The sequence below is a fragment of the Solea solea genome, chromosome 19, assembly GCF_958295425.1.
Source record: "Solea solea chromosome 19, fSolSol10.1, whole genome shotgun sequence".
NCBI lineage: Eukaryota > Metazoa > Chordata > Actinopteri > Pleuronectiformes > Soleidae > Solea > Solea solea.
In genome coordinates, this window is record NC_081152.1 from 10573607 (window position 1) to 10599991 (window position 26385).

Here is a 26385-nt window from a genome sequence, read left to right on the forward strand (position 1 = left end):
GTTGATCTTAAAACTGTCACCCAACATAAATAACAAAATAACCTTGTGCTCACTGATGACTCCGAACAAGATATAATTGACCCATTTTAGTGTCTCAAATTATCCACTGGACCAAAGGCAGACTCTGCATCTGCAGGAAACGCCATGAAACTGAGCTCAAACACTGGAACATAGATGGGTTGTTTTTTTTGTTTTTTTTCGGTTTGTTTATTCTCTCATGTGCAGTTGGAAGGAGTCTGCACTATTCAGCTTTAGTGCAATGGGGATTTAAATGCACATTGGTTCTTCCTCAGTAATTTGTTCTTTATTTGATTGTCCACTCTCAAGGCTAAAGCATAGAAGCCTGATGATATTGGTTTTGGCTGGTTTCGCACCTTGTTCTTCCACAGGGATCTTGAAGTTAAGATATATATGAAGGGGTAGGAATTAAGTGAAATGTATATTGTGTTTATCTTCTAATTCCCTGCCATCTGTTAGTATTCATTCACTGATTGCCTGTTTTTTTTTTGAATTGGTGACTAAACAGAAGGCGCTTTCGGTGTGTATTGGGCACAAAACTGGGATATCATTTGTGTCATTTGAAAATGGCAATGTAGTTACATGCAGCGTAGCAACTGGATCAAAGAAAGATGAACAGCTCTGGATGCTCAGCAAAACCATTACCTTGCAAGGACCCAGTCACCACCAATGTGGCTGTCATAAATTTGCACCAAAACAAAAGCAGACTAATTTGCTTCCTTCCCTCCACCACATGCTTTATCCCTTTTCTTGTTGTTCAGTTTCCTCAAGAGTCTGTATTGGAGGAGCCATGAGCCTATCTTGGAAGATTTATGAATATGTTAGAATAGCCTGAGCCAACAGTTTTCAAAGTGGTGAAGTGAAAATAAATTAAACTGGCCCTGTAGGCAAGTCATGCGGAGAGTGATGAATTAGATACTCATTGCTCTGTCGCTCGATGTATGTCCCTCTTTTTCGAGTGAAAAAGCTGCAAATGTTCTGGGGAAGACAAACAAACAGACAAATCAATTAAGTTGTATTTGATGACAGACTTGAAAAGTTCAGTCGGAGACTAAAAATGTATCAGTAAACACCGTGTCCTTGGGTTTATTAGAGATTCATTTACAGAGGCAAAATCGTTTGAGCAAAACATGGAGCACAAAAAGCTGGATGATCACTTAGGTGTTTGATTTTTCATCTTTCTCTGCTACCCCTCTTTATCTCTGTCTCAATTTGCATCTTTCTATAAACACACACAAAAACTGAGTGCCTTTTGTTGTATTGTCGTTCTATCTTTACACAAACTTTATACAAACACATTTACCTATCGATTGTTGCTGAGGTGGTCGGCAGCACTGAAGCACCTTTCAGACAGGCTCATGTGTCAAACTGAGGACCTTCATGAAAACACGCGTCCTTTTTGCTTGAGGAACTGGCCGATAATGCCGGGGCCATTTTCGAGATGGATGGCTGCGTACGTTTTTTTTTTCCACGTCTCTCCCTAACATGCTGACTCTTCGGGTACCTGATGAAATCCCTCCATGTTGACCGGGAGGTCAGCTTTCAATCGGAAGTGGTCAATCAAGTGTGAGTTTTCATTTGGGCAAGCGTGGTCGTAAATCTCCTTCACCCCAATCCAACCCCTCACTCTTGCCAGCTGCGGTCTTTTCTTTATCTCTGACAGTCTCTATATCATCAAGCGAGTTTGGCTTTCCTTACCTTATTTTCCTTTGTTGTTCGAAGAAACCTTGCAGGAGAGCTAGGACATAGAGTACAGTAGGCTCAATTATATGGACTGTTGTTGCTTAAATTATTGATAACAGTGAGTCAATGGCCATGAATCATGTGGGTGTAATGACATTATGCATACTTAAAATATCATAACTAAAAATACTGAGGTGTATAATGAGGCACTTTTTAATCTATTTACTGTTTGCATAAATTATCCCTCCAACCTCTTTTTTTTTAAGCAGTAAATTCGTGAAGCATTTACGGCGGCAGTAAGACGTTTGGTATTGTCTTATCGTAAATGATTGACGTGTTACCGCACACACACACACACATTGGAAATGTGCAACCTTGTGCAAGGAGCCACACTCATGAATCAGCACATGGTTTATATTCAGCAGGATGTAAAGCAAATATGTAGGTTGGTGTCTGCATTTAGGGATGTTTTATGTCATGTTGGGTTTCAAGTCTGGGCTTTAAATCTGACACGTGCATGTGCAACGTTGTGACACTTTGAGGGCAGCGGTGTCTTTTATGGCTGAAATGGAAATGTCAGCGCTTGTCAAATGTCCCTCCTCCCCTCTCTCTGGGGTTCTTGTAAAACATGTGATTTCTGCACACTGGGCGTGTGTGTGTGTGTGTGTGTGTGTGTGTACGCTTGCATGTACATGAGCATATGTGTTTGTGTGTGCGTGTGTGCACAATTTATGTGCAACACTGGTGCGATGTCTCACCAGCCGAGGCCCTATTGCTACCGCTGTGCGGGGACACATGGCAGCGCATGATGGAACAGATTGAGCAGTGTAACTGAAGAGCACGAGCAGCCAACAGCATCCAGATCTCTAATTACATGATGAAGCCTTTATTTTGTAAAACAGCGAGTATCCACCGTGTTTCAGAGGACCTCGGAAATTGAGTACATTAGCACTTCGAGGGCGCCGTTTCTAAAGCAGAATGTGGATTTGTTTTGGGTCTTGTGTGGCCTCACACACAGCAGAGGGAAAGGGAAAAATAATCCCTTACTTAGTTTTTTAGCTTTTGTGTCAGTGTCCAGTGTGCAGCACAACTGGCAATAACTCAGCACCATGCTGAGGTCATCTACCCCTCCAGACGGTCTGCTCTCCTCAATCCAGCAATTGCCTTCAACGTGCAATTTTCAGAAGGCAGCAAGTGCCGCATGTCAGGACAATTGTTAGTGTGTAATTTATGCTTTTGTGTGATTGCTGCTCCTGCGTCCTGGCTTTGCGTTCTCTGTTAACAACAATGATAAGTTAATTTTCGTCAAAACCGTCGCTGTATAGCCATTGTGTGAAGCACATTGTGTTCCGTAAGTCTTTCTGTAGCACAGAGATACAGTGGAGTGTGTCCATACATGAATATGCAGACATTTTAATATGTTCTAGGAAATGGGATTTTCCCCTCTCCCTGTTGTTTCAAATATATACAAGTCTCAATATAGTGCAAAAAAAAAAAAAGCAAGATGAGGGGAAAAACAAAAACAAACATGCTCTGTGCTGCCTTGCACACATGACAGGATATTTGAGATGAACATACTGATTAGATTCAGGAGCTTGAACCCAGCGCATTATCCCACACACATGCTCAAATAAGATGACATCCCTGTTTGACAACACAAGCTGCTGCCTTCCAGAGTGCTTAGAACACTTATGATAATCTACAATAATCTACTCAGCACAGGCTCAGCAACACGGGATCCATTTGAATGCAAAGTACACCTCATTCACAACTTTAAAAAATGCTAACATATTCTGAGAGGTGAGAATAGCTTCAGTGAAACATGTTACTCTCTGTCAGACTCACACACACACACACACACACACACACACACGCGGTCACAGAGAGCAATTTATGTGCTTTTCAAGAAAAGTGGATAAATAGCTTCTTTTGCTGCACCTTTACCTCAAAGTTGTCACTCACTGTGAAATGGGCCGACGCGGCAAATCTTAAAACTATGTGCCCCGTCTGTATTAAGTACCTAGGGATCAGTTAAGCAGCCTGGGCAGACCTGGACTAAGGAGAAACAGACAATCTTCCAGTTCAGAGGTCTTTGGTTTTGTATCATGGCCGCAACAGTAATCTCCAATGGTAACTTAATGCTCCCATTGAAGTAATACACTTTATTGCACTGGTGGATTAAGTAATGATTATTTTGCAAAATTGCAGCCACACAATGGTCAATTAATCTTTAATGAAACTGTAACTTATGAGGCGGAGCGTGGCATTGCAATAAGCAGGCAACTTACTGCCAAGGCAGTTACAAGCCTCAGTTGTGGCCTACACTCCCCATCTATCACCATGTAAAAAATAGAGCTCTCGAGAAAGACATAATGAAAAGGCAAAGTCACAGTTGCATTCTCCTTTTCTTTTGTGCATTCATGGAATGTTTGACGGCCTGTAGCCCTGCAACCTGTGTGGAGAAAATGCATCAAACGCTGATGTGCGCGGTGAGATTAACTGCCATTTTGAGGTCCTATTTATTTAGAGCAAGCCAGGCATAGGGGTTGAAGGGAATTATGTGCACTGGCAGAGCATGAAGTTGGAGGTTATCAAACGGTTGCAAGGGAATTCCAGCAAGCGCCTTTCATTTAATCAGCAACTCTTTAATGATGGAAAGTGTTGCTTCCTATTCCAGGAGCTAGTGTTTATCTCAACAACATAAACAACCATAATGCCATATAAAGTGCAGCCTCAGGGATCATTCACATGCAACATTAAAAAAAAAAAAAACGTCTGGGTTTAGGCTTCTGTTGCATCCATTGTTCGTAAGCAACTGAAAATCTGGGAGTCATTTGTTACCGGGCCCACACAGAGTCTGAAAGATCTTTTATTTTAGTTTTTTTTAATTTACAAGCTTTAGTCTAGCTTGTAAATTTAGCTTACAAACTAGCAAAGAAATAGTAAAAAACAAATGTCTTTGGAGAGCTTCTTTGGAAATGGGAAAAGGCCCAAGGAATAGACAGAAGAAGAAGAGCCTTTGACTTCCAAGAAAAAGAAAGCTGCATTTAATGCAATTACTAATGTTTCCCAATGATTCAAATGGTCAGCTCGTCATCAAGCTCTGCAGAAGCCTGATAACAAGCTGCTCATCTGAATCAGGTGTGTTGGAGCAGGGCAACATCTAAAACGTGCAGGAAGTCAGTGCATTATCAGCACCACATTTCCCTCCTAGCAGCATTGGTGCTTGATGCATACGGAAACAAATAGAAAAAGAAAAACACTTGCTGAATAAACAAAGAACAATCAAACATGTATTTTCCACTTTCGAAAAACGTGAGTTTTCATTCATCTTAATGTTCTGTGGACACATCCAGAAGTCGTCAGTGTCACTCTTGCTATCATTATTAGGGTTCGAGCAACTCTGTTGCAAGAACCCTATTGTAATCGTAAAGATTATTCTTCTTCTTCCGTTTCCTCTTCACCAAAGTAAATCGTGTTTTTGAGGCCCTGAACATGCCCCAAAACTCACCAATTTTTGCAACCGCATTAGATCTGGTGTAAAATTATGTTTATTAGTGTTTCGGGGAATGTGAAAGTGGAATGAAAGTGGGCGGGGCAAATAACTGCTCCACCCCCTAAAACTTGTGGGCCTGAGGAGCAAGTTTAATGTACATGCACGAAACTTGGTAAACGCGTTCCTTAGGTCGGGATGGTCAAAAAAGGTCAAAAAATGCTCTAAAACTAACAGGAAAGCCGCCATCTTGGATTGAAAGTTATTTTTTTGCCGATTTTGGCCATTTCGCACCAATGGTATTTGAACAAACTTGTCCTAGAGCTTTCATTATTATTATACTTATTAAATATTAACCTTTATTTAACCAGGAAAATCCCACTGAGATTAAGAAACTCTTTTTGAAGGAAGTCCTGGCCAAGCTCGGCAGCAGCAAATACAAAACACTCAACACAGTTACAAATTGAAACCGTTAAAACACAGACAAATGAAAAGAAAACAGATTCAATTTACAAGCAGATGATAAAAAAAAAAGTGGAGTCGGCCTCAAGAACTCTCAGTTTGGATTTAAAACTACTCAATGAAATTAACTCTGTTAGTTTCCCGTACATCGGCAACATATTCTGTGCAAAAGGTGAAGAACGGACAAAAAGCCCTTTTACCCAATTCAGTACAGGCATATATATATATATATATATATATATATATATATATATACATATATACATATATATATATACAGTCTGTGTGTGTTTCAGTCTGTGCAAACAAAAGACGCTGCAAGCGAATGACCCCCTTCTTGTATACAGTCATTCTTTGTATGTTCCTACACTAACACAACAAAGCTGCAAAAGTCACAAAGATGAATGGTTTTACCTTGATTAGTTTCTCATTTAATTTTTTTTGGCCCGTGGGCTCGCAATTCTCTTACTCTGACTCCAGCCCCCACTGCACTAGCAAATGTTGATGGATTCACTTTTATTACATGACATCATTTCTGCACCACAGTGGGTGGACAAGACATTGAATTTCCAGTAGTTGGGTACGTGCTCAGTGGGAGAATTTAGGGGAGAGCAGAAGAGGTGAAAAAACAGGAATGAGGGGAGTGATTGATGGAGTGAATGAGAGCCAAAGGATGATGGGAGATGAGTCAAGGGGGCATGTGCATGAGTGTGGCGGGAGTTGGAGTGAGTGTAATGAAGTAAGACAGAAGAGATGTGTACAGAGAACCGAAGTAAGAGGCAGAGAGACGCGCGGGAAATGCAGGGACCCAAACACTGTGGGAAGAAGAGAGTGGAAACAAGAGATCACAAGAGTGATAGTACTGACCTGAATGTCAGCATCCCGAATGGTTCCTTCTGCAATCTCCCAGCACCAGCAGTGTGATACCAACAAAAGAAAGTCTGTGTGTTGAGGGTTGGGTTGGGGAGGGGGATGAGGTATGGTTAGACTGAAGTGGGAAATAGGGAGGCACTTGGTGTTATTGTGCACCCGGCCGCTGGCACCAGCACTGTCAGTGAGCTGCGTTGATCCGTGAACTTGCCATCTGGATTCTCCCACAAATCACATTAAAGTTTCAAGCCCAGGAATACATCAAGCTAAATGAATATTGGTTCCAGGGGCCGCAGACAGGCCTGATGGAAAAAAAAAAAAAAAAAAAAAGCCCCGTGCAACCCAAGTCTTTTGTGGTCAGACATGATCAATCCATTCCCTTTACTCCATCCCTCCTTCTGTTCCCTTCAGCAACCGATGGCCAGCGGTTCTGAGGAGGTGTAGAGGAGAAGGAAACGGAGTGATATTCAAATGAAGTCCGACATTACAAGGAGACGTTGCTTCGTAGCAGGGGGACTCTTTGCACCCTAAGAAGCGTGAAGCATTATCCTTCGCGGTATACTTATATGTGAGCGTAATTTACATTAATCACCGTCATTTACCTTTATGAGATTTAATCGTGAGTATGAATCAACTGAAAATGAACACAGACAAATATTAATTGCATTATTACACCATTAATTAAACAAAAATGGGATATTTTACTATTCTTCAAAGGCTCTTGTCATGATTATGGATGGTGAATCTGTGCTTTTGGCTTCAGGGCCAAATATTGACGCACGCTGTAATAAATTCTTCATTTGCCTATAAATTACCCACTGTTATCAGTTCAGCATATGCTGTAGCTAAATATTCATTTCCACATGCAAAATCAGAGATACAATTTGACTCCATGACAACACCCAGAAAATGATTCATGTGTGCTGGGTGAATTATAGGCTTGCGTTCCCTTTCATTTCAGCTACATTACGCTGTTTCATAAATGTTTATATAAATGGATTTCACCTTTGCGTGAAAGTAATAGCGAGTAGAAAAAAAAAAAACAAAAAAAAACAGTGAAATAATTTATCATTCAATCACATATTATGTTCTGGTTCCTGGTTGCATATTTCGTGCTGAAGCATTGTTTCTGCCCAGGTAAACCTATTAGGAAAATACTGCCTTGCAAGATGCAGTTTAATACACCGAGGGGAAAAAAATGGTTTAGTTCATTTCCAATCCAGTAGCTTGTAGAGCCAGGGATTTATATTTCCAGACCTGGACCGAAAAGAGGAAGCCTTTTACCGAGCCTTTATCGCTCGTTCTCCAAGCTTCATTTCAATGAGATCTCCAGGGTAAGCTATACAATGGCTCAGTGTAAAATGGTGTGAGTACCAGGTACATACAGAGCAAACCACGAGCAACAAAATGGCCACACAATGAAACGGTGGTCTCGCGTACACTAATTCCTCATGAAGGGAAACAAATTCTGTGCTTAATAAATCAACATGGCAACAAGAGAGCATTCATCAGTCACTGACAAATCATGAGTGACCAGCGACAGACGGAGATGACTCAAGTTGAACACGACTGAGCTTGAAACCCTTTTCTTTTCTTTTCCTTTTTTTTAATATGAATGAGTGCTTATGACACAAAGCAATCTTGGAAGGGCAGTCAGCCATTTTACAGCCACTTTTTTCTCTTTTTTTTTTACCCCCCTCAATTCTAGAGACTTTTTTCCACATTTGTGTTTATTCTCTCAGTGGAGATGACATTTGTCAATGGAGTCTTACTCTAGTAAGAATAAAAGACATTTCGGTTAAAAGAGATGTTTCATCCGAGGAGGGTTTTTTATTCTGTACATTTACAAAAAAAAGAAATTTATAGAATGAGATAAAATAAGAGCTTAGTGTCTACTAGTTAAAAAGCACTCTGATTTACTTAATGTCTTCATTTGTACTGGATTGCATTTTTTCTTCAAATGTGCTTCATATAGTAAACCTTCACTTACCTCTCTTTCAGGTCTTCAGGTCATTTTCCCAGAGTACCTGCAGGAGAAGTTTGTCCAGTCAGCTCTGAGCTACATTATGTGCAACGGAGAAGGAGAGTACGTGTGCCGTAACAACCAGTGCATCTGTCAGTGTGCCGAGGAGTATCCACAATGCAACTGTCCCACCACCGACATCCAGATCATGGAGAAAACCCTGCTGGGGATGTCTGAGTCCTGGGCTGCCTCTTACAAAGACTTTGAGAGCTCTGGTAAGAGGGGAAATCCTCCATTTCTATATCTAACTTGCCATAAAATGTGATTTTAGGAACAATGCAGTATCGTTTTTGTTCGTTTGGACGGATTTCTGACATGGCCAAACACTAGATTTACTGCAAAAATGACGCACACACAAAGTCGTCTTTTAACGACAATGACAATGACAATGTCTCTCTAACCAATGTTTACCAACCATTATTTATAACCTTGAGACTTCTTTGTCAGGGAAGATAAATCAGAAAAGTGCCCCATGGGTCACATTTGGGCTGCTCTGACAAAGAGCCTAATTTGTTATTTAGATATGGGATGACTGTTGACACCGAGACGACAGAGGGGCCATATAAATAAAGAGCATTTACAATGTCATTTACATATGATTGGAAACAGTGACAACTTTCATATGTCTTTTTTTTTTTTGTCCCCCTCTATGCACATTTCTCGGCTTTCACTGATGCAAAGACAAGACACCGACGAATTTGGTTAAGGAAAAGTGCATTACTGTGCCCAGCTGTTCTATATATTATTGATGTGATGAACAAGGGTCCCTATGAAGTCTGTCAGCAACAGATTCATATATTTATGTCCCATTGAAGGAACTAAATATGACTCTTGGAGGTCATTGAATGCAAAACATTCTCTTGAGTGAGGAAAAAAAAAAGGACCAAAATCACCATTTCCTTGATTTATGGTCAATGCTTAAAACCCTATGTATTGTTTACCTCACTGAATGTACCCACAGAAACACAAGGGGATTGAGAGATGTGTTTGTAGACTGACCAAACCAGCTGCTTTTTTTGGGTTCATGTTGGGGTGACTTGCTAATACTGAAGTTCCACAGTATGTAGGCATTAAAGTAAGCACTGGCATGTCCCACTCTATCAGAGATAAATAAGAAACGCATGTGATGCAATTTCTGATAACCACTGTTGCCAAAGACAAATAGTAGGAAAAGGGCATGCACCTTGACAATTTTCTCCTGCCCATAGTAATTATGCACAGTGCCTGCCCTACAAAAAAAAGCCTGTTTCCTCTTGAAAGAAACTTTTATCTCTTTTGGGAAAGTGGTATTTAATCACAACAGGTAAGTCGTGGAACACTTTCCAGTGTTGTGAAAATGAGTGTTTTTCACCTGGCTACACTAGCTATTTGTTGATGCGATTGCAAACCATTGATTTCAAAGAAAGTTGCAGGCAATTTTATTACAATAACAATACTGATCTCAATTGCCGTTAAGTAGGATGCCTATGAGACTTGGAGACATTGTGAATGATGATGCTTACAGGCCTGAGAGGCAACAAATTGAAATGTAATGGTACAAGGGGCAAAGTGTGGTTGCACTGCGAAGGCTGTAATCTTTAGATAAGGTGTGCTGGGCGAGTTGTGATAAGAGTCATTCAAGGAGACTATTCGGTCCATTTGGACTCTACGTCAAAAAGAGTATCTCAGGTGGGTTTAGATGCTTGTGTGTAAGGACTTTGCAGCTATTCGCCTGCAAAGATAGACGTTTTTTGGGGAGGGAATACGACTAATTTGACGGCGCTGAATACACCCAGCTTTTCTAGGAAAAAGGCAAGGGCGGAACCTGACATCTCTGAAAACTGGGAGGAGGAGTATGGCAAGTTCAGAACAAGAAAGGAGATTCAAGCGTCTTTAAAGAAAAGTGGGAAGGAAGCACTGACATGCCTGGAAGGGAAGTGGGGGAAATCCTGACATTTCTCAGCTGTGACTGAAAAAGAGCTCTCAGCTCAGTGGTTTATGCTGTTAAACTGTCTTGGAGAGGTCTGTCGGTGGGTGCTGGCGTACAGCACATGTCTTTGCATGTCTTTAATATGTCCTTTTTATCTTTACTCTTTGCACAAGAAGCGTATTCAGTCGTGGGGGGGAGGGGTTAGTTCAGGATTATGTGCATTAGAAAGTTGTGCATCACTTAAACTATGACGTTTACAGACGATATATATGGATTCTGTGTAGTGTGTAGACACAATTATGTTGATAGCATTCTGTTTTTTGAGCTGCTAAACTTGACCACTGTCATTGCCGAGGAGAAGCTTAAGGCATTAAATAGTTTACTCTATGATTTCACCGATGCTCCTTTATTGATCCTCAAAGATAATAACGATCTAGTCATGACTCATTTATATAGCACACTAGATAACTTCTTGTGCTCCATCCTTCTGTGTTTGGCAGTGGAGGTTTATTAACATCTTCGTGCCCACTGTCGCTAATAAATTAATTAGAGCTAGAGTTTAAAAATTGGGGTCAGTCAGACGGGCTCATAAGTTTCCTGGAGTGGCGACAAGGGAGTATCGGCACCACTGCTTAGCGCAAAAGTGTTACTGCGTGGGAGCACGGACTAAAAGCATGTTTTTTTTTCTCATAAAATGACACAAAATATACAGAGACATTCAACAATGTAATAGGAGCAGCATTGGTATTTGAAAATATAGAAACTTACTCTCTCTTTCTCATATGCAGATGAGTTCAAGTCTTTCCTGAAGAGGTTGCCCTCCACTCACTTCCTGCCCATCAGCAGTGTGCATCTCCTGTGGGGCAGTGACTGGGACCTGCAAGCCCGCTATAGGCTGCTCCAGAGTTCCCTGGAGATCCAGCGGCTCAAGATCCAGCGCACCGCCCGCAAGCTCTTTGGTCTCAGCATCCGTTGTCACCACAACCCTAACCACCAGATGCCTAGGGAGAGGTGGGTAGAAATACGACCCCCCCACATGAAAATTAGATGTGGATTTTTACTCAGCAACATTAAACCCAGAGTTTCCATTTTCATTGGCGATATTTTTGGGGGTATTGTGAAAATTGTGCCTCACGAACAAGTGATAACTTTCAGCTAAAGTTTTCTGAGAATACATATGATTTTATATTGTTTTTTACTTCTTGCAGGATGGACGGTAAGGATGCCATCCATTATATATCTGAACTTACGGTTCTGTTCTTTCTGTCCGTCAAGTCAACTTAGTGCTGAGGCTTGCACATGCCAAAAGCACTGTTGCTCACCGTTGTACTTCACAGTGCAGTCTGACAAAGAAATGTAACCGTGGTAGTTTTCTTGATAGGTCATTGCACACATCTGTCAACACTCTCTGCAGTTGCAGCTTAAGAGCCTCGCTGCAGATGTGGCACGGCGACAGCACCGCCTGAAACACCAGGAATTTCCCCCCCTTTGCTCATGCAACATCAGAAAACACTATGCCAAATATGGAAAGATCCAAGCTGCCACATGGAACAGTCGCGGTGTTTCATGTGGCAGTTAGGAACTTAGGGGATGTCACCATATTAATGGAATCGGAAAGTGGGAAATATTAATTTAAGTGGTCTGAAAATGAGGATCTGTCACTGATGAGAACTGAGAAGCACGTTTGTCTGTGAGAGTTGGCAAAGGTTTGTTCTCAAGTGTTATCAAACAGCCACAGTCTGCGCTGCCTCTTCCGTGGAGTACACATCAAGGGTGCCTGATGGCCCTGGAAAAGAGAGTATCATGTTTATTTGCCTGCTTGTGTGGGAGACAGCTTTGCATCTGATGGAGGACTTGTTTGTTTTCATCACCTGTGTATGTGTTGCCCAACAAAATCCCAATTTTTCTCATTGGGCTTGACAATCTGTACATGTAGTGACAATCAGTTTTGTTAAGAAACAACTCCCCAAATAAACTTTCACACATTTAATATTATGCATGGGTGAGACAGATGTAGTCCATCCATTTCTAAATAAAACTAAAAATTGGATGTTCACAGACATCACAGACATCTCCTGGACTTAAATGGGACACACTTTGTCATCTATTTACCTCTAAATAGGAGCATAATTCACAAAATCAACATGTGTGCAACTGAAGACCTAAAACTAGCAATTGAAGCCTTTAATTCCTCATAAACATGTTGTTAACATTATAAATCAAGGGAGAACTCGCTACTATCGGTATCCCATATGTATATGATGTTAAAAGGTTGTGTTTTATTACTTATTTGTGAATTTGTGAACCCATTGCTTCAGTTCACCGCTGCATACCTGCCTCTCCCCTTGTACTGGATTCAAGAACGCCAATTCCATTACACACATTACAAACCCGACCCTCTCCTCTGGGCAGTCCATAACAGCTGATCAAAGGATGAGGGAATTGAAGCAAAGCTAGAGGCCCTTTAAGCATCAACCCAAGTCTTTTCAAGGTGTGTGTGCCAAACACCTCAGGGAGGCCTTCTAGCACATTTTCAACCTGTCAGTGAGGCTGCACAGTGTGCTGATGATGATGTGAAAAACATCTTGCCTGGCCCCAGTGGCCAAGAATGGGCATGCCAGGGTTCTAAATGACAGCAGGCCAGATCCCTCATGAGAGACCATTTGGATCCCCTCCAGTTCATGCATCAGGCTGACAATGGGAAGGATGACATTGTCATCCACCTGCTACTCTGTGCATAGTCCCACTTGGAGAGTCACTGTGAGAAGCATGTTCACTGACTTATTGGTTTAACATCGTAGAGGCTGCTCTGCCGGGAGATGTCCTCCGAGCGAGGCATGTTGAACCCCCAATGGTCCCTTGGATCATCGCTGATCCCACTGGCATACTGCAATTTGTTCTAATATGCAACTCTGTTGTCATATCACCAAATGGAAAACACACTGGTGCCCAAGGGTCTGTACTATTTTGTTCCTTCATCATTTTACATCTCAGACTAGAGAACCATTTAGAATTATGTTTGTCATAACTTCTGTTAAAAAAAACAAAAACTTGATATTGCTGTGCAATTTCGTAGGGAAGGTAGAAGGTAGATCATTACACTCCAGGAAGTAGCAATATAGCATCCAGGCAGTGCTTATCTCCGGTTTCTGTAGCATGAAGTGACGAGGAGTGTTTCAACCCCCCTGGATAACCCTAACCTTTTATGCTGAGTGGTAAGAATTATTTATGTCTTTGGTATGAACCATCAACCTCCCACTCCAGAGGCAACCACTCTAAACAGGAAGCAGAATGATAAATACATGGGTTTGACAGGGGAGTCAAGGTAACTAAGATAAAGAAATGTTACATAGAACTAATGACATATTTTATTATCCCGTCTTAGATCAAGACTTAATGTTTATAGGTTCATTATACAAAGCTAGTTCATCATGGAGGTCAGCTTAGACTGAATTTGAGTAAATGTGCAAATAGATTGCTAAGTCATTTAAAGATAGAGTTACTAACTGAGGTAGTAAGTGATGTATCCTGAGAAGTGCAGGTCCTCTTTCGTTTCATTGCATCCTTAGAGTCGTACTTATTAAGTCAGTCACTAAACATATTTACATCAGCTAATGAAAGACAGGCATCCGATGCATTGTTGTTAGCGTGGCCACAATTACAACTGCGCATCACCTCATCAGTTATGGTTACCTCACCACAAGGTTTCCATTTATTAAAAGCACTGTAAATTCCTGCTGTGAACACTCTGCAGTGAATGTGTGGAAACATAACACGTGCACTGCATTGGCGTTGCTATTGCCTTTCCTGTAATGGGTAGTGCGGCGTGTATCAAGTAGAATGAAACGCAGCCGTCTGTCTTTGGTATAAATGATTAATAGTGACAGATATGAAGTAGCATCACTCGCAGCCAAATCATTTGCATCCATTAATTATTCATGTTCAAAGTCAAGTATATTTACAAAATATGTACCCTCAACATGATGAACTACTTCCCCCTAGTTAAGATTCATTTTGACGTGACACTGCTTAGTTTTAAAACATTTGTGTTTTGGCTTGCATTATAAGACATATCACATGGAATCGTTAATATTATAATAATACTAAAGAAGGCATAAATGATATAATGTATTTATATATAAATAAATGTATTCAAAGGTGGAATCATTATGACTGAGCCCATGTCCAATCCAATAATTAAAAGCTACAAAAAAACAATGTCTGAGGCACATGTGAGCAAAATCTATTTCTTCTCCAGTGATTTATTTTAAAACAAAAGGTGTTTTATTCTGCAATTACCAGAAACACTAGATGCCTAGTGTGTCCTTATCCATGGTTGAGTTACTGTGGCAGCGGGTCAAGCCGAGAAACTCAGGTAACATTATCATGGGTTTATATTTACCACCCACCAAGTTTAAGCAGGGTTTTTTTTTTTTTGGATAGCCCAGCGATATGCAACTCAACCCCAGTTATAGTCTTATATCCAGGGTTGAATAGCACAATCACTGCACACGACTGTGGTAAGAAGTCATAGATGCCCCCCAAAGGAGCCACAGTACTGTCTCCCAGTGAAAACTTAACACACACTAAACAAAGTGGCACCAGGACTAAAGCTCACTCTGCCAAACGTATGGTCAAACAAAAAAAAACAACAACAAAAAAACTTTAAGTTGTTAATCCAACTTAATGCACAAAACCCAGAACAAATCAATTTTCTCACCCCGTAAAACTCAATCCAACTCGTTAAAGAGGAAGTGATGCTGAATGCCAAAAGTAAAGTAAAGTAATCAAATGAAACAACTGAAATAAACAAACTTTACAGCAAATCACTGAAACATAAAATACAAGTTCACAACTCACATTTAATAATTGTTGCACAGCTCAAGTGGAACAAGCAAAGTGTGTCATATCCCAACCCATGGACACATAGGAATTGAATTCTTTAATGTAAAGAATATAATCAGGATAGTTTGCGAATGAATGTGAAGAGTCAGTGGTGTGAATGCTGATACGTGTGTGAGTAACAAGTGTTGTAAACAAACCAAAGGTCAAAGAATACACAAAGGGTTTGCAATGAATGCCGAGCACTGACCACTGGACCCAAGCGATCTGAATTTCTTCACGTATCAACAGCTCTCACTTAATCAACACTGCATGTAAAGGTAAGCTGTAGAGGAGTGTGGACTTGTGATTAAAAATGTATTACGGTTCTCACAGTTCCCCCTGAAAATAGTAATAATCACAGTAATGATGAGAACAGATATTATTGGCAGTGCTATGCCATTTGAATGTCTCACCAGGGTGTATAGAATAAACCCTGTACACTAGCACATTGCTGTTTGCTGGTGATACTTTTCTATTTCTGTTGGAGTGGACAGCAAACACAGGCTGAAGGAAAATAACGTAATACATCCATCTCTCTAATAAAAAAAAAAAAAAACACCAACCAAACTGCAACAGAGCAATGGAAAGTGATATACAGTATAATCACATACACTGTCGACGCTACTAGATTAAGACGTTTCATCTTCAGAGCGAGAGCAAAAAGCAGATATCAGCACACTGTTGCACACAAGCAAACAAACTCAAGAAATCGCAACTTCACACAAGCTAAAGTACCACGTCTGCAATAAAACAAACAGGGGAATTGGAGCGTACCACTGGGTTGCAGTGTTGACAAAAAAATGGTAGATACATTGATTGTAGAGTATTAAATGTCATGCTGGTTTGGTTTTTTTTATCTCTCTCATTCAAGATATTTAATATAAAGCATCCATGACAGTAGTAAAATCATTCTTTCCAGACTGAATACAGTCTAATTTTGCTCATACAAACAACGAGACCTCTATCTGAACTGATTTTGCCAGTGAGAGAGATGTAAAATTAAAGCAATCTGAATTATAGTGATGGCAACAAACAACTTAATTAGAAAATTGACCCTTAATCTGCAACACATTCATACCCCAAACATAGCTCTTTCTATGTTTGTCCTTTTACTCTACCTTTTCTAACAGTCCAAAAACAATGCAGACTGGGATTAGGTTAATTGTAAACTCTACAGAATATTTCCTGTAGGTGTATAATGTGATTGTGAGCAGCTGTCTGTCTCCTGGCCCCACAAGGGAGGTGAAGTGTTGACTTGTTCATTGTGTACTCTGTCTCTCAGCTAATGTCAGCTTATATTGGCGACAGTGTCTCCTATACCCCTTAAAGTAGACACAGTATAGACAACTGGTGGGTGGATATTTAATGTGGCATTTGTGACACATTATGTCAGTGTTTTTGTAGTTAAAATTGACATTTATGAGGCAAAACCTGTGACCCCCATTGGAATACTTCCAATCTCTATCCATTCAGTCTTGCTTCAGTCTCATTGTATGCTGAAGACTCATTGATATACATGTCAAATACCAGTAAAGTTGCTGTTTTAATTCTATAGGGAAATATAAAGAGCGCAGAAGATCTTTAGCTTTACAGCATTGATTCAGTTTCCTGTCATTGACAGGTTTAAGTGATTTCCGATAACTCATTTCACCTACTACTGTTATGAGCAGAAAAAGTACAACACTTTTCAAACAAGACACTCAAGGGAAAGGGGAAGAGAAAAAAAAATGCCGGGACTGTAAAGGAAAGAGAGAGAAAAAAAAGCAGGATTATCATGTTATACATGAGTTCTGCTCAGCTGAATTCCAGCCATTCAGTAACCTGTTATTTTATTTATACAAGTTTGAAGGGAAAGGACAAATTTCTCCTCCATGCAAATTTGTCAGCCTGAATATTTGGGAGAACACGATAAAGTGTGGAGAAAAAAGTGACAAAGTAAGAAGATAAGAGATGAGATCAGTTAAAGATAAAGTTAAATTTATGGAGGTAAAGTTTGTCTGTGAAGGCAAAGTTAACTGGATCAAACTATGTGCTTCCATTGTCCTCTATAGGTGATCCGTTCTGGGCTCATTTTGGGTGTAGCCTGGGGGCTCACTGGTCTGCTGAGAATGCAATGTCATCCATCATAGTTAATGCTTAGGTTCATTAACATGTCAAGCTAACCTTGACTAGCCCTAACAAAGCAGGATTCAGAATGAGTCTCCGATAGTCAGAGTAGAAGTTCCAATACTGTCAAGATGACAAGAAAAGATGCCTTAGGGGGAATGGAGAGACAAGATAAGAATAGCAAGTAATGTCTTCCACTTGAGTGAGATACCACACCACCTCCTCGTTGAAGGGAATAAAATGATCCTGTTCCTGACTAGAAGACCTGTTTTTAACTGACAATGGCAACAAGAAGTGAATCCATTGACACACGAGTGTGTCTTTATATATGATTAGATTATATCTGCGCCCCAGTGGCAACAACGTGAACCAGTCCCTCAGAGGATGTCACAATGGAGGATGGATGCATTTTTTAAGCATCTGACCTAATACAGGTCGTGGAGGTCACTCAGTGCTGTTCCAGCAATTTTGCTGCACACCATCACGATACCCTGTAAGCATTTTTTTCTTTTTTGTTTAAAAGAAAGTGACCCCTGCCAGCAGATAAAAGAGAAAGTAAGAACAGATTTGATAAAACATTTTCATAAAAGTGGCGTCGGCATTAAAACCTGCGACGCTCGTGATAAAAATACATGCACTTTACGAACAGCATCAACTTGGGGCTCGGAGCTCAGCACGGTATCGATCACAGTGCAGAGGTGTTTGTGCTGATGTACGACTTCAACGGTCTGGTTGTCCTTCACCACGGGAGGAATAAAGGAAGGAATTTTACTAAAAATCAATCTGCGTCTCTTTTGTTTTATAAACCTTAATATTGAAAAAGATATTACCACTGGATAAAAACAGCAGGACCGTGATCACAGTCCACACTGTGGAGGAGGGACACAATAACAGAATCATTTGCAGGTTTAATAATATGTTAGACACTATGTTCTGCTCTATGTAAGTATCAGCGCCCTCATACGTCCATGTATCCTTTACGTTGGTGTCATTGTCAAGAAATAGAGAACAAGAAGGCAACAACTGACATGGGTAGTTTAAAGTTTGGAGCCTTCTTCTATCTCACACCTGTTGTTTTTTGTTCTATCCTGTTTTGTTTCTAGGTCTGTGATGCAGTGGCTAAACCGGGTTCAGTCTTTTCTCTACTGCAACGAGAATGGGTTCTGGGGGACCTTCCTGGAGAGCCAAAGGACATGCGTGTGCCACACTGGTGTAACCCTGTGCCAGAGACCCATCCCATGTGTCATAGGTGGCAACAACAGCTGTGCCATGTGCAGCCTGGCCAACATCTCACAATGTGGCTCCTGCAACAAAGGCTACAAGTTGTACCGCGGGCGCTGCGAGCCCCAGAATGTGGACTCAGAACGAAGCGAGCAGTTCATCAGCTTCGAAACGGATTTGGATTTTCAGGACCTGGAACTCAAGTACCTCTTGCAGAAGATGGATTCACGGCTTTACATTCACACGACGTTCATCAGTAATGAGATCCGCCTCGAGACATTCTTTGACCCTCGGTGGCGTAAGCGCATGTCCCTGACACTGAAAAGTAACAAAAACCGGATGGACTACCTTCACATGATAATTGGTCTGTCAATGAAGATTTGCCAGATGCGAAATAGCAGTATTGATCCCATGTTCTTTGTTTATGTCAACCCTTTCAGCGGCAGTCACTCAGAGGGCTGGAGCATGCCCTTTGGTGAGCACGGTTACCCTCGCTGGGAAAAAGTACGGCTGCAGAACTCCCAGTGTTTCAATTGGACTCTTCTGCTGGGCAACCGGTGGAAGACCTTCTTTGAGACGGTGCACATCTATCTGCGTAGTCGCGCTAAGATCCCAACCGGCTTACGCAATGACACAGGGCAGGGTCCAGTGGATCTTGGAGACCCTAACAAACGGCAGATCTACATAAAAATATCTGATATTCAAGTTTTTGGCTACAGCCTGCGTTTCAATGCCGACCTGCTCCGTAGTGCCGTGCAGCAGGTTAACCAGTCGTACACGCAAGGAACTCAGTTCTACTCATCCTCATCTGTTATGCTCCTGCTACTGGACATTAGGGATCGGATTAACCGCTTAGCCCCTCCATCGGCCCCCGGCAAACCCCAGCTGGACCTCTTCTCTTGTATGTTAAAGCATAGGCTCAAGCTCAACAACAGTGAGATGATTCGAGTTAATCATGCCTTGGACATGTACAGCACAGAAATACTAAAACAGTCAGATCACCTGACTGCTAAACTTTGTTGAGCATAATAACATTCACACAAGGACAACAAACTAAACACACAGACACCCAACAAGTGGACTATAACGGGGTATTAATCTTAATTTCTTTCTCGTTTTCATTTTTGGACCTTTTCTGCCTTTTGATGTAATATTAACTTTGTAACCACGATTCTTAACAAGAGAAAAAAAAAGAAAAAAAGAAAGGCAGTGATAAAAAGCATTTCAGGAAGATAACGAAGATAAACGGATAAACTCTAAGGACTGTATCATATTTGTTCCAGCATGTCTGTCATTCCCTAAAACAACTTACAAGAGAGAGAGAGAAAAAAAGAAATATAAATGTATGTACCAGTGGAAAAGAGGCCTTGATTTTAGTCCAAGGGATCAAAGGTTTTATCTGAAACTGCCATTCTTTACTGAGCAAAAAAGAAGACGAAGAAAAAAAAAAGTTTTTAATGGAGAAATGACAACACAAGGGCAGACCCGATATCCTTTTATTTCCGCCAATGTTCAAGAATATTTGACACGCAAACGGACAGTTTAATATCACAGATGTTTATACATTGTAAGGATAAAATAGCCCTAGTGAGTAAATTAGTGAACACATTACCAATAGACTCTTTATAACATTTCAAATCCACAGTGAGTCTGCATCGTTTTTGACACGTAAGGCACACAACAGGGCAGTAAACGAAATAGTCATGTCAAATAACAAAAGCCAGCTGTTTATATATTATACATATATATGTGGGTGAATGTGTGTGGGAGTGTGCGCATAACCTTTTTCCCCTTCTTTTTTATTTTGCTTGACGCTTATTGCTGTTCGTTAATTGAATGTGTCATTTGAGATTGACTCCAGTCTAAGAGCTGAATCTTGCATTTGGATCGCTTCTTCCCGTGTTTGAAATTCGAGCTGTGTTTTTTCACAAGGCAGTACCTCCTGGTGCGTGAGTGCAATATTGTGGTCTGAAGATTTAACAATCAATGCTATTTTGTACAGCTTTGCAAAAATGTACATGTTGTGACTGCTGATTCGTGGAGCTTGTCAGCACCAAGAGCAAAATGTAAACATTCATCGTTCAGGCACATTTGCAAGACAACTTAAGCCATACACTTCCCTGAGGTAGACATAAAGTTCATCCATGTTTTATAGTACTTAGTTCATGACATGGGGAAAAGAAAAAAAGAAAAAAAAAAAAGATGTTCCGATTGTATGTTTTTCTGTTTGTTTGTTTGTTCTTATCCTCAATTTATTGGGCAGATGAACAGAGATATATGCGGGATGGAAATTGTTTTGAAATCCATTGAATTTTAATGTGTCAGTTAAAAAAAAAGCAAAAAAAAAAGACGAAGAAATTGTACATTAAAGCCTAAAATACTATTTTGGCAGTCATCAGTCTGTAAGGTTTTATGCCCACGTGTAAAACTGTCTGAAACTATGAAACACTTTTTTCTGATGACCCCCCCCCCCCCCCCTTTTTTTTCTTAGAATCTAAAAAATCCTTGAATAATATGAAAAGAAGCAGTGGCTACTTGTAAAAATAAAAATGAATCCATTACATTAAATGTATAAAAAAAACAGTTAAGGTCCCCCAAAAAATACTTAACAGTCATGTAAATTTGATAAAAGAACGGGCTATTTCAGCGAGTTACCATTGTTCCTGCAGCCATGGGAGCCAATTAGGATCTGAGAGTGGAGGCAAAAACGTTGTTTGTCAAGGACTCATCCTACAACAACATAAGGAACCAGTCAGACATAAACTCCAACAAGGTTGTTCGGGATAAACTGGACAAAATGTGAATGAATAACAAACTGCAAAGTACGTTGTGGGACAAACGTTGAGCAGCAACAGTTTTCAACAATCTTTCATTTTTTTATTGCAAGAAGAAGGCGACGCGTGTGTTCGGCTGCTGAATAAGGTCAGCGTTCTAGAAAGAATGTACAATAACACTTAAGGTGTTTTGACAGGTGGCGTGTATTAACATTTTATTTGGGTTTTCCGTCTTGTTTTTCTGTTTGTCTTTGAAGTTTGTTTGCATTATTTCATTTTTTTTTTTTACGTTCAATTTTGTTGTATTTTTTATTGAAGATTGTAAATTATTTGTTTGTGTTTTTTTTTTGTTTTTTTTATGTTGTGACACATAGTGAGTGGGATAAGAATGAAATAAGGGACCCAGTTCTCAGAATCTATAGTTCAATTCACTTTTTTCGGATGTATAATTCAAAATATTCAAATTCAAACGGCAACGACTGGTGCAAAGACATAGCAGTCGCCCTGAGGAAAGGCCTTTTTGGATGTAACTTAGGGCCCTCCTTACTTTTGCAGTTCACTTTTCAAATCTTCCCATTGATTAGCAGCGATTAACATACATGGATACGTCAAAACGTGTTTTTGGATATTTGTTTTTAAATGTATGAAATGTTCAAATGCATTTGTACCGAAGTGTTCAGACTTGTTGCTGTGGGACTTCAGATTGTGGTCAGGTGCCTCCTTTTTGCTTTAATTATCCGGCCGCTCACCTGTGGCTCGTTGAGTTGATTGGACACAAACCATGTGGTTCCCACAATTCATTAAACTCCAACTGGGGCAAAGTGTGGATCATAGACGCGGGTATACAACCTTCTCTAGGAGTTTTGAGTCTTTAAAGGAGCCCAGTGGCCTGAATAATACAAAAAAAAACAAAATAAGTTTGGAACCAGGACTCCCTAGAGTCTTCAGAGTTGGCATCCAGCTAAAATGTCCGGCCACACGAAAATTGCCTTGAGAAGGGGAGGTGACCTGAGAAACTAAGAGCTTCAGAGGTCCTTAATCAGGTATGAGAGAACACAACAGAAGAACACATTGTCACTATTTCGTCAATCTGACCCTAATTGTAGTTTGGCTGGAAGGAGTAAAGCAAGTGGGACACAGCAGCTGATAAGACAAATGTTATTTAACCCTCTGAGCAGAGTTGTGTGGCGAACAGACTTGAGAGAGGCATGAATGAATAAATGAAGGAAGAAAAATCGGCCAAAATCCTAACGCCCTTTAAATATTTTGGCAAAACCTATAGTTTGATGACATTGGGAAAACAAGTTAGGATCATAGCAGTTGTTTTTTTCTTACCCTGAGCATTAATTTTGTGCTTTACAGGGAGAGTTTTGGCCGCACAAAAGGCAACGAGTAGCCGTGAAACATGAGTGACATATACCCATGATCAAATGGAACAAAGACGACAAACTGGCCGACTAGTGCTGAATACTTACTCCCTCAATCTGATGTTTTCATAGGGATTAAAAAGAGACCACATTCAAAAGGTGTATTACCTTGACTAGCACAGAATGTGGATTTCTAAAGTTGTTTTAACCACTTGGCTGATGTAAGTACACTATTCAACTAAATCTATGACATTAGTCTGATCGCTTTGTGGATATTTTAAAGCCGAAACGTTATATATTATGACTTTAAACCCCACGTTTGGAGGGACTGATGGAGCTCAAAGAAAATGTGCGAATAAGAGGAGAATAAACCAGGATAATCCAGGTGTGTGAGGCATGTGGAGACTTGCACAAAGGCGTGAATCTGTAATTGCTGGAAAGAAGTTTGTGATCTGAATACTTTTGTAAACGTCAATTTTCAGTATTTTGAAGAAAAAAAAATAATAATCCAAAAGCATGTTTTTACACCTTGTTGCTATGGGGTTTAGAGTCATTATTAATTAACTTTTTTTCCATTTAAAGAACAATCCAGTAAAGTGTGCAAAAAGTAAAGGGTTTTGAATAATTTATGAATCCACAGCAGCTGCTGCAAATCTAATTGCATCCACACACGCAACTTAAATGGCTGTCTCTGGATGTGCATTCCCGTCATGTTGTAGAAATTGGCTCTGGCTCCGTGCGACGATTGAGGATCCATTTATGTCGTCAGTCCTCAGGAAGCTGTTAAATACCTGAGAGGTGCTTTTATAAAATAACAACATTGTCTCTGATTTAGAAACTCCTATACGCCACAACAAAATCCAATGAATTTCTGCTGATTCACAGCTACAAGTAGTCCCAATATTTAATTGTATTTAATTTATAAAAAAAAAAAAGCGCTGGGGAGCTGTCGTTTCAAAATATGCTAAGGATGACAGCTTTTCTTCAGAGGAAACTAAGTAAACAGCAGCTGAGGAAGGAGCACAGTGGACCAATGGATAGCAGTAAAATGTACTCTTTTGTGACCGGTACATCTGCTTGAGCGTAGATAGTAGCCGCGGTCCTAATCATCCTGCTGCAGCTCATATAGCAACTTTTTCTGAGGGGCTGACACTGTGGTAACTGCAAGCTGTTTCAAAGACCCGTGCTATTGTTGGAGTTCATCAGACCCAGCACTAAAATTGGAGCTTGCTTGTATTACCACAGCATAACACGTTACCGAACTGTTGCCATGGTATTATTATTATTATTATTATTATTATTATTATTATTTATTAAAGTGCCTGTTATCTATCCCTTTAACTTGTTTAAAGCCTGAGAAAAATATTTAGATATTACACGATGAGCTTCAGAGTTTAAGAGCGTACATGGTTACGTCCAGACGTGTAATCTCCTTCATGGAGGTTTGTGCATGTGGGGAAAGTCAGCCACCATAGAAACAAAGTACCAAACACCGTCCCTGAAATTAAACTTTTTAGCGACGCTGTTTTTAAAATAATGTTTCCCCTTCCCCCTCCCCCCTGTTGTACAATATACTTGTAAATATTAACTCTGTTACCGTAACACGGCTCTGCTACAGTGACAATATTATATAAAATATAAAAAAAAAACGTGGAAAAGTAATACAAAGACTACTTAAAAAAAGAAAAAAAAAGCCCTCCATTTGACTACATTAGCACAAAACACAGGGCGCCTATGTCTTTATGTAATTAATTAGACTCACGACAATGTATGACTGTTTTTATATTGTCAAAACATGCTGTACATTTCAGTTTAGTTCGAGCCACTTGCAAGGTCCATAAAACAAGCACATTTACTCGTACGGCGTTATGCTACCACAGTGTTGCTTCGATGTGTTCATGACTCTGTCTGAAGATTTTTACACCTAATACCTTGCCTGTGTAATTTTTTGCTGTTCTGTTTGGATCATTATATCGGCTTATTTCAAATGAATGTTTCATATAATAATCTATTTCTCATTAAAAGGCTATATTTAATAAGAAGAGCAAGGCTTGTTTGTACGATTTTCCCCTTGTGTAAGTGGTAACATTCTCTCCTTGTCGGGTCCACATCCTTCCTCCGATGAGTCTCTCACCGCGGACATTATCCGGTCTCCGACGCATGCTAATGACAATGATTTCTTCCGTTGCCACTGGATTGTTTCTGTGTCGTCACATTTTATTGTTTGTGGCATGAAAGAAACAACACTTTTGCTTGAGAATTCCAATCAAGTCAGGCATTCATCACCACCCAATTGAACAGCACGCGGGACCCGAACTGTTAAGTCAATCTTTTCATCCGTTTAGTCATTTCCTGTTTTGCCGTTCTTGTCGTACTCCGATGGCTAAAAGCAGTCAAATCAAATCAGTCGTATTTGTGTAGCACCAAAATCACAGCCTCTCAAGGCACTTTACATAGTGAGGTCAACACATCGGTTCACGCGATGAGCAAGCACTTGGCAGCAGTGGGGAGAAAGCAAATAAATCAATTTTAACGGGAAGAAATCAGTGCTGGCAAGAGCTTCAGAGAAAAGAAACTGTTTACGTTCATATTCATAAGATGTAAGAGATGCATAAGCCACTGCTTGACAGATGCTAAAATGTACAGTTGAGTTTAATTCATACATTTTTCAGAACGTTTACACCATTACACGTGTATAAATCCTCTGTCATCATTTTAGACAAGATTCCTCTACATTTCTGCATTTTACAGGAATCTATTTGCTGTTTTCTAGTCTCACACGGACTAGAAGGAGAAACTCAGACATGCTCTGTGTGTGTGTTTGTGTGTGTGTGTGTGTGTGTGTGCGAGCGAACACTGTCACTTGTGTTGCTTGGAACGCGTAGTAAAGCTGCGGGAACATCTGCCAAGCACTGAACCCATGGTTTCTGCAGCGATGTGCCACCTGGACCATCCTCTGAGGAGATATAAAGCCATGTTTGTCTGTGAGTATCTGAACATACATTCATCCTTCTTATTTTCTGTATTCTTTTTGTTCATTTATCAAATATTCTCGGCAGAGTCCCCTGCGATGCCGTAAATGTCCCTCGTACCACGTGCCAAAAGTATTCTTTCCAATTCAGATCTGCTGACTGCAGAGGCTAATGAAGTTTGAGAGGACACGGTGCATTATCTCTCTGGAAGGAGTCGGTAGGAGATGGTGAATCGTGTCCATAAAGTGGTACACGTGGACCGGCAACAACACTCAGATAGGCTTTGGCATTTAAACAATGATTGATTGGTATTAAGGGGCCCGAAGTGTGCCAGGAAAATATTCCCCACACCATTACACCAACACCACCAGCCTGGACTGTTGACAGACTGCTGGCTATGAATCCACGGATTCATTATGTTGATGCCAAATTCTGACCCCACCATCTGCTTGCCTCAGCAGAGATCGAGAGTCATCACTTTTGGTGCGCGCCGTGACCACTCCAAACTCAGATGTCTGTTCTTGGCTAACAAGAGTGCAATCTGATGTCATTTTCGTCTGTAGTCGCCCAAAAGAGCTCGAGGTTTTGACATGTTGTGCGTTT

General features: G+C 40.5%; 1 protein-coding gene across 2 annotated transcripts in view; it reads left to right on the plus strand.

Annotated features, from left to right (window-relative positions):
- brinp1 (bone morphogenetic protein/retinoic acid inducible neural-specific 1) overlaps positions 1-24846 on the plus strand; it is a 137927-nt gene extending 113081 nt beyond the window's left edge. For both annotated transcript variants that reach the window (XM_058617378.1, XM_058617377.1), the window contains exons 6-8: positions 8528-8764; positions 11247-11469; positions 18552-24846. In XM_058617378.1, the coding sequence (XP_058473361.1) occupies positions 8528-8764; positions 11247-11469; positions 18552-19692 (1601 nt within the window). In that variant the 3' untranslated portion in view covers positions 19693-24846. The remainder of the gene's footprint in view (positions 1-8527; positions 8765-11246; positions 11470-18551) is intronic.
- The last annotated feature ends 1539 nt before the right edge of the window (positions 24847-26385 follow it).